At 36.3% G+C, this 10,209-nt stretch overlaps 1 protein-coding gene across 1 annotated transcript; it reads left to right on the forward strand.

The window, feature by feature from the left end:
- Window positions 1-987: 987 nt before the first annotated feature.
- Window positions 988-4,480, forward strand: LOC113587311 (transmembrane 4 L6 family member 1). The gene is made up of 6 exons (XM_027025911.3): window positions 988-1,240; window positions 1,789-1,965; window positions 3,175-3,243; window positions 3,497-3,642; window positions 3,990-4,176; window positions 4,348-4,480. The coding sequence occupies exons 2-6, from the start codon at window positions 1,795-1,797 to the stop codon at window positions 4,360-4,362; spliced, it is 588 nt and encodes a 195-aa protein (XP_026881712.1). The 5' UTR covers window positions 988-1,240; window positions 1,789-1,794; the 3' UTR covers window positions 4,363-4,480.
- The last annotated feature ends 5,729 nt before the right edge of the window (window positions 4,481-10,209 follow it).

Here is a 10,209-nt window from a genome sequence, read left to right on the forward strand (position 1 = left end):
TGCCTTCAAACAAGCTGTAAGAACTATAGAAATAAAAAAACTAAATCATAATGATTTAGTGCATTACATACACATTCTCTCAGAGAATAATTATGAAGAGATCACACAAAACAACATACTGTCATGGAAGGCTCCTCCCCCAACGAGTCACGTGGTATGGCCCGCCGCATTCAGGGGATTCACATTTGTACTGTTTGTAACCACCCCCCCCACCCCCCACCCCCGAAATTGCACACACCTGCACAGGGTTTAATGTTGAATGTCTGTCTGTCTTTTTAAACCCCTGTCAGTGTGTACATCCTCGTTGGTCATTGTCACTACGTGTGTGTTAATTTCGATCTTTGTAGCCCCGTGTTAAAGAGTTCCTCTGGGACGCTCCTAGAGCAGCCAGCAAAAGGAGGACTATTAGGAGAGGTGGTACGTTTGGAACTGGGGCGGACATGCACCCCTTGGTCCATTGGGGCCGAGGATGCATTTCCAGCTGTGTTTATCGCCGCATGTACTCACGCTTCATGTATGTCTGTGTGTGTGTGTGTGTGTGTGTGTGTATATATGTATATATATATATATATATATATATATATATATATATATATATATATATATATATATATATATATATATATATATATATCAGAGAAAGAGAGATCATATACATGTGTCCAAATCCAAAGGTATGTTTACCTTGTCAGGCTGCTCCTTTTGAGCCAAAGAACTGTTGAGATTTAGTGACAGCATTCAATATGCAAGTGTGTTTTGTGCTTGCAACATTACATAAGCCCTTTTTCTTTCTTAGTTAATGATTAACATAATAGTCATTTACACAAGCAAGACAAATGGCATTCTCTGGATATATATATATATATAGTTCAAATCATGTCCAAGCACTCTGACTCATATATCAGTAAATGCTTCAGCATTGATGCAGATTAGACACTGATATAAGTCTAACCACTACAGTAAGAGTCAGCAAACCTAATGCTCAAGGACAGAAAGCCTTTATTGAACTCTGAGACAGGAACACTGACCGTAGGGGCAAGACTGCTCACTGTAACTTCACTTTGTCTGTTTTGTACCCATTCAGAACAACATCTTTTAACGAGTCCTAAAATACTGAGTCCTAAAATACTGATCCTTTTAAGAGTGTAGACTGAAAAAAAGTCCTTTGATGTGCAGGTGATAGAATTAGAACTAAAGGATCATAAATTTATTATTCACCATCAAGTTCAGGAAATAAGAGGTAAGTTTTCATTTATACAGAAACTGTAGATTTGTCTGTTCTTCCACATTGTGACCCAAAATAATAGAGGAATCATTGTTTACCACTAATCTGGCTTAAACAACTATTATCTTACAAATATTAATCTGTCTTAAACAACTATTATCTTACAAATATTAGCATATACATTTATTAAATATAAACACAAATATGTTTACTGATTGAGAGTATGCTTTACACTTATGTTGTTATTTTGTGTTGCACCATGGTCCTGGAGGAATGTTATTACATTTCACAGCCAAAATTACAATAAATAACATCTTGAGTTGACTTGTGTGTGATTGGCTGCTGCTTCTCACTGGTGTGTGTTGACCGTCTGAAAATGCATTGTACAGAGCATTGATTGTGAAGTGTCCTTTGGTATTAAGAAAGGTGCTATATAGTCCATAATTGTACATTACCTCTATAAAGTAGTTGAACCTAATAAAGTTGCCATTGAGTATAGGGACCAGATCTATTTTTTTTAATAACATGAGTAAACAAAACAAACTAATGTGGTTTTTCTACAGGTGATCATGTGTACAGGAAAGTGGGCTAAGTGCACAGCAGACCTGCTGTTCCCACTGGCTCTGTGTTGCATTGTAGCCAATATCCTTCTGTTTTTTCCCAATGGAAAGGTGTGGAGTACAAAGAAGATCACGGAGGCTATCTGGTACTTACCTGGAATCATTGGAGGAGGAATTCTGGTGAAGTTTTGTGTGTGCACAGAGGGACAAATGTTTATTTCCATGGATATAAAACCAACTGTTTTAGAATAACTTACTGATTATGACATACATCTTACCATATGTGTTTTTTTATGCAGTTGTTTGATGTGTTTCTTTATATGATCAAATTTGGGCTTGGATAGCTCTGGCAATCTAACTGAAATTCTGGAAGTCCTTAACTTTGTGGGAAAGAAACATTTAATAAAAGTTACCTCCAAAGGATATTTTTATGATAAATGTAAGAGCTGACCAGAATAATTTGATCACACATTTTTTAATTCAGGCGTCAATGAGAAATATTCTGTACACATCTATCTATTGAAAATTTACTTTATTTCTAGATGTTTTTATCAATTTTAAGTAATTTAAGTACCAATATTTTATTGTTATAAGCATTTATCTTAAGAAAACCTACCTGCCAGTAACTACCTTACTAATTTACTTTCCTTACTTACTCACCTTACTACCTTAATAATTTTTAAAAAATCTAAATAAATGTATTATTTTCTTACAATCATTTCAAAATTAGATTGTAGATAACTACATAAGATTTAAGATGTTTTCACTTATCTTTCTCACCATGAATGCAATAAAAATATAGCCATAACCAATGATCACATAAGCACAAACTATGCAAGCACAAAATGTAGGTTCAAGCATAAAATTGGGTCCAAGAGGTTTTACAAAAATGGACAATGAAAGTAAATTTAAAAAATCCAATAGCCTCTCTAGTTTATAGAGTGACATGCATTGAAAAGTTTCATTATGTTTCAATATATTTCAAATAGAAATAGAAGGGTGAATTTCATACTTATGGAATGTTTTTCATTACTACATGGGAACCTATGATGTAGGAAATGGGATTGTCTATATTATTAGACCTACAGAAGTAGGAATTACACTTCAAGGAAGGGGATTGTTTTAGCAGCATGTAGAAAGTCAAACCCATGCAGCAGGAGTTGCTAGCACCTTGAGCATATTGAGTTATTGGTGATGCTGAATGGGAAGGTTTCTTGAAGTTTTGATTATGTGGTCAAAATGGAATAAAAGTGCTGCATTGTCTGCACAATGTGCAATCATATACTATTATTGACTGCATAAGGTACAATCAATATTAGACCACAATGTCCAATTAATCATATACTTATCCTTACCTAACTAGTGCACCATCTGTATGTAATTTCATAGGTGTTCTTACCTGCTTCACTAATAAGGGCAGTTGGGACAGAGGGAAGCTGCTTTTCTAACAGATGTGGGGTGAGATGGCACGACTGTTAAAATTAGCATGCCTAGCCTGTGTGTATAATAGCAGGTGTGTGAGGCCTTCCATACAGTGTAAAAGAATATGAATGAAATGCTTACAGTATTTCCACAACATTATGATTTCATTTAACTATTTTGTGAGCATCTGCCTTTGAAGTCAAGTGTTTTGGTTACTAGTTCTCAAAGAAATAAAAAGAGAACAAAATAGTTTATAAAACATAACTTTTGCACCAATTTAATGTTACAGATGATGCTTTCCATGGTGATGTCTGGTTTGGGGGTTGCTGGAACACTCTATTGTATTCTAGTCTCTGTGGTTGGGTTGCAGGATGGCCCCCTCTGTGACACAGGAGATGGCGTGTTTATCTACCCTTTCTCCAATCAGACGTTAAAGTAATACACACGTGTGCAAATACAGACATACAAACATACCAACACAAATTTTTCTTAGCATAAAAAAGGAAGTGTGGGTTTTGTGCCTATAACTCTCATCTAGTTTAATACTGCCATATTCTGATTTTCTGAGAAACTGAAACTACTCTTCATTAGTCATTTCTGTTACTTCTCTTTAAAGAAATAATGCATATATGCATATATCGACAAAATTGCAGAATAATTTGGGGAACAATTTGTGGTTTAGAAATCTCATCTTGGAAAAAGTGTTAAATTATAAATTATAGAGATGAAGAAGAAAAAAAAAAGTAAAACTAACCATAAGCATGTTTTTATCTTCTCTTCAGTGAGAGTTACTTGTTTAAACAGGAAATTTGGGAGGTGTGTGAGCAGCCAGAAAACGTGGTTCTGTGGAACGTGGTTCTATTTTCAATTTTATTGGGTGTGGGAACCCTGGAGGCAGTGCTCTCCCTTACACAGGTGACCAATGGGCTTGTGGGATGCCTTTGTGGAACCAGCATGAACCACAGACAGGTATACTACACAATCTCTCTCAATAACACAGACTGAAATCCAATAATTATTTCTTCTGCAGTAAGAGAAGTAACAGAATGCTGTCCCTCCTAATGGTGATTAATGACCACAACATTGTGAAATAAAAAAAGAAAAAAAAACAGCACTCTCCAGTTTTATGTTTTCTTACAGGCTTCTATGGATTAACCCTTCTTCACATTTGAGCAGTGGGAGTTCCTGAGACCTGTTGAATTTGCTTTGCTATTAGTGCAGCAAGACCAAAAAGATCATCATCAAGGCCCTATCAGATGACTATAACCATATTATTCAGATATCAGTACAATTTTCCACACAATGACCTCAATACTGGGTTCACAAAAACTAGACTGGTTTCAGCAGTATACAACTTCTAAACTTGAAAATTGTAGTGTAAAAACACAATTACATTTCCTTTATGAAATTCAGTGTTTGAGTTCAGTGTTTTACATTTTTACCAATTGGACACATGCATCCCTTACTGATTTTGAAAATAAACCCCTTTTCCCCAACATAAATACATTAATGTTCAAATAAGAGGCAGTCTCACTACTGCAGCTGATGACATAAGCTACATGACCGGCTGTCGCGAATGGCCACCCTCCTGGCGTCCCTGTTGTCATGGATTCCCTGTTGTCTGTTTTCCTGCACTCCCTGGTTCCACTCCTTAGTTTCGTTTTCTCCGCCCCTCATCTGTTCCTTTATTCCAGTCTGTGTTTTGGTTCTCCCTGTTCCCATGTTCACCTGAGTGTTCTGTGCCTGATTGTCTTGGTTATTTAAGCCCTGTGTTTTGTCTTCTAGTTTGTTGGTTATTTTGGTAAGTCACGTTCCTTCTGTCATGTCTATGTTATGCTCCTAGTACTGTCGTCACCATTGCTTTTCCATTTACTCCATTCATATATCATTTTTACCCTCAGTGTTAACCCTGTGCCTCTGGTTATTTTGCCTTTTGCGTTTGTATTTCCCTTGTTTATAAACCGGCCCCTGCACATGCATTCTGCCTCTCTCCTGTTCCTATGGGAATCGTAACACTGGCACACTAAAGAGCAATGGTTAATTTGTGAGATCCCTGTCACTGTGCATCCCTCATCCCATTCTATAAAATCTATTAACCTCTGTTCTTTCTTTTTCTCTTCTTCCATTTATCTGGTGTTTCTGTGGACTTATGTCCTCTCTCCTACTGATTTGCTCACTTGGTAAAGCAGGGAGGGAAAAGTGTTAGCAATACTAATGTCATTGGCTTGATTCACATGAAGTACTTACATAGCAATAAATATGTAATTTGCTCTAGATAAGAGTATCTGCCAAATGCATTTTTTTTTTTTAAATTTACATCCATCACTCTTGATTTATTATGGCTTCAATGCCCAAGATCAAGAAATTGCTATCAACCTGCCACCATACTTCCTAGTAATATTATTTGGTTTACCAATGTTGATACCCAAATGCAGTTCCACATAGCTATATCATTTTTCTCAGAAGTAACTATATATATATATATTTATGTATATATATTTATGTGTATATATATTTATGTATATATATATATATATATATATATATATATATATATATATATATATATATATATATATATATATATATAATAGTATTTAAATATTCTCAGAATACTAAAATATCTACTACTGAAAACTACTTTTTCATTTTGCAGGAACTAATTTCCACCAAATACCAAACTTACATTCAGTGACACCCCACTTATACTGGTCTAAATTGCACAGTGTCAGCATCAAAATCATCTTGAGGCAAAGGCTCTATTAAAATCTTGTTACTTAATATCAGCAGTGTTACTGTTGATGTGTCATAATAATTGCCATCGTTCTCTAGCATCCCCCAAATGGCTATCAGCCTGGGCTTTTAATGAACTATATTTTCAAGGATTTACTGAAAGTGAAAAAACAACCAAACAAAAAATACCTACAATCAGTGAGCATGTGGACGAGAACAGGTCAGAATGGTCAAAGGATAATGGCAAAAATTGTGAAAGCAAGCTGATAGGCTACACCCAGCCAAATTACATCCAAATTTATACCATATCCAGATTCAACACTGTTGTGCAAAATGGCATCATAGAGCAAACAACTTAATAAATCCTGTCTCGAATAAGTTACAGCAGTCAGGTGCCTATGCGTTCATGATGTTTGACCACCAGTATTGGCTGTCCACTTGTATATACAGTCTTTGGATGTAAAAACATGCTCCATTCCAAGCTATGTTAAGGCTCAGCACCAGCATGATCAATTCTTATTGGACAAGCTGTTTGATGTCATATAACTGCTTAAAAACATTGCTCAGGAGCAATATTCTACTGCAGTACTACCAGAGGAGAATTGCCACTCTGTAATGTGTTCTGGGTTTGTCAGACACTATAGAGACACCTGTGAGATTCCAAAATGATTGGGAGTGAATGGAGTTGAACAGCTAAAAACAAAAAAAATTAAATAGTTTATCAACACTTGACCACAATCTTCCTTTAATCTTGGAAAGTAGAAGTATGTATTGCACTAAAAATATCAAAGAAAATGTACCTGTATATTTCAGCATATGGGTTTTGAGTGCTACTGCTACTGAGTGCTATTTGGCTGGTGAGCTGATGCTGGAGTATCTGAAGTGCTAGAGTCCTATTGTCCAAAATCCTACTGGGTTATTCCATTATTCTATAATGTATTTTACAGGAATGGACAATACCAATTTTATTTAAGATTTGGGATTATTGATATATTTAAATTCGTAAATTTTAAATTTGAAAGATGAACATCTTTGATATTTGTCATTGCAGATAAGTGAAGACACAATATATAAACAGCTACAGAACAAAAGTTACAGATAATGCAAATAAGATAAAATGTAGGCTAAAAAAAAATAGTATCTTACAGTGAAGGCTATAGCATGATCGACCATGGCATGAGGGATGAGGGAGCGTGTGTAGGGAGGTCTTTTTGGGACAGGACAGAGCTGGATTATACGGTTATACGAACACAAGAGAGTAGGCATAGTACAATTATACATGTTAAGATGCTCCTTATATGTGCCAAGGCATTACATAAGGATTACATAAAGGTCTAGCTAACCTTCCCCCTCCCGTTAACCATACTTGACATAACAATAGAAAACCACTTTGAAGGCCATCACATCACAGGATTTTCATAATGAAAGATGTTCATAATGAAACTTCAACACCTCCAGAAGGATCAGCAGTGAGAACAGGCATCCTAGATCCATCCACTCCAAGCCCACTTTGTTATACATTACATAATTATTAGGCCGTACATTACAAACTCCACAAAGTATAGTAACGCTGTTACTACTGTAAATCAAATGAATGTAGTGCATTTCTGTACAGTGGTAGGTAATACATCCCAATTCTGTGAAATGCACATTGCCCACTCAAAAAGGTAGAGTGTATTAGGCTATGTTTAATTATTATTAATTTCCATTAAGATTTTTTTAAATGTCTGTAAATGTTATAAATAATGCGCTTATGCATTTAGTCTGTGCATTGTTTTGTCCAGGCTGCATCAGGCTTTATTAATACTAAAGGTGATTCCTTTCTTCTTAATATTTTTTTACATTCTTCATATAGCCTTATTCCTGTAATAAGAGTAATTCCTGTTTGGGTGGAGAAACAAACACTACTTGTTCTTTAGCACTTATTACCGCTCAAACATCTCTCGACCCTATAGAAGATAAAAAAATATTAGATTTCTTTTAATACAATTGCACATCTAACTAGGAATAAGACTGACACCAATACTCAGATTACAACATCACATAGTAGTAATAGGTTCATGAATGAGAATGAGAAAATTAAGCACATTAGAGATAACATTAGGAGCATTAACGTGACATCAGGCAGCTACATAGAGATCAGAACAACCAAGCCAAAAATGACTCTATAATCCTTTACACTCCAACAGCCAGAATTTGCATCTCTGATCTTGTGCTCAAAATCCTCCACTTGCTTACTAGATTCACTGCCCACACACTTTCTTAATGAAATCCTACCTGAAGTAATTGAACCTTTACTAAATTTAATAAACTCCTCCTTGGACCTTGGCTATGTTCCTAAATCATTCAAATTAGCAGTAACCAGATCACTTATAAAAAAATCTAAGCTCAACTCATGTCAGCTAGTTTGACAAGCTGATCTCAAACCTTCCATTTATTTCCAAGATCCTAGAAAAAGCTGTAGCTAAGCAGCTAAGCTCATATCTGAATCGAAACTAAATATATGAAGTCTTTCAGTCAGGGTTTAAGCCTAATCAAAGTACACAAACAGCACTAATTCAAGTAATTAATGACCTGTTGATTTTACTAGATAGACTCAAAAATGTTGTTGGGATTAGGGAATAGCTGGTCTTACCTAGCTGGTCGGTACCAGTTTGTTAACATACATGGAGACTTCTCAGCATACAACAAGGTTGTATGGTGTCCCACAAGGATCTGTTCTAGGACCTTTTCTTTTTTCTTTATATATGCTACCTCTAGGTGACATTATACATAAACACTGTACTAGTTTCCAATGCTATGCTGACACTCAGCTATATGTCAAAGGACATGTTTCAGCTTAGTGTTATTGACGAATGCATAAAGGACATCAGACTTAATAGTGACAAGACAGAGCTGCTTCTATTAGACCCAGAGACAGCTAGGTCCTCACTGTCTAATTACTCAGTTAACCTCAGTGGTATCACAATTACACCTTCCCTAACAGTTAAAATTCTTAGAGTTACTATGGATCCCAGTCTCTCATTCAAAACTCATGTAAATAATATTTCTAGGATCTTCTTTTGAACAATTCAAAGATTAGGAACATGCCCTCCTCACATGATGCAGAAAAACAAGTGCCATGCATTTATCACTTCAAGATTTGGCTACTGTAATGCCTTACTATCAGCCTTTTCCCTGTAAAGCTCCCATGGAATAACCTTCCTGTAAATGTTCGAGATTCTGTACAGTCAGGAATGATAAACTACTTCCCATCTTAGGTAAAGGTGTAGATCTGGGGGTCCATGGGCAATGAGAGTTATGGTAAACTGGGATGTTATGATGCTGTCACTTCACCTCTCTTTTGTCACTCAAGTTTGTTGACTGAGTGTAGTAGAGTGCTGATGTTTCAGGGTGTCCTCATGCCTGGCTGTTTCCTACCATAGCTAGATCTGCCGGAGTCCAACATTGCATATTATAGTTCCCTAATTTACACACCCTCATACCTGGACATGCCTAATCTAGTTTCACTTTCTGCCGAGGTACACCTACCCCTAATGTTGTGATGTTACTGTGTCTCATCCTGTTTCAGCTGCCATGGCTACTCCTAATACCCCCTGATGTCCCCTGCTGTAGCCTTAATGGACGTTCTCTTGCAGAATGTCATGATGTTACTGAGCTTCTACCCATCTCAGCTGCCATGGAAACTCCCACCTCCCCCTGATGTTTCTAACCTTTAGCCCACCACACCTCCACCCTAGCCAAATACTTCTCCATTGCCCTTAATGGACATTCTCTTGTGGCCCACATGAACACCTCAGGACAAAACTAGGACCTCCAGAAAGTTGGACTAGACATTAATTGCTTATTTCTTCATTTTAAATTTTTTTTCTCTTTAAATTGTTATTGTTGGGTGACCATTGTCGGCCAGAGGATGATGGGCCCACCTTTGAGTCTTGGTTCCTCTCAAGGTTTTTTCCTCATGCTCTAGGTTTTTTTTTCCTTGATACTGTCGACCTTGGCTTGCTCACTGGGGGCTCGGACTTGGACATCTGTAAAACTGCTTTTGACAACATCTGTTGTAAAGAGCACTATATAAATAAATTTTTCTTTTGATCTTTATCAATTATGGATGATCTAGGATAATCTCTACATGTTAAATGCATCACTACAATGATTGACACTTTATTGAGACTTCATGTGGGATTTCTAACAAATATAATGAAATGTAAATACCTTAATGTTAGTTCAATATGCCTGTGACCATTATTGGATGCTGCATGAATGTGT

The sequence above is a fragment of the Electrophorus electricus genome, chromosome 11 (genome assembly GCF_041902795.1).
Source record: "Electrophorus electricus isolate QZ-2024a chromosome 11, ASM4190279v1, whole genome shotgun sequence".
Taxonomy (NCBI): Eukaryota; Metazoa; Chordata; class Actinopteri; order Gymnotiformes; family Gymnotidae; genus Electrophorus; species Electrophorus electricus.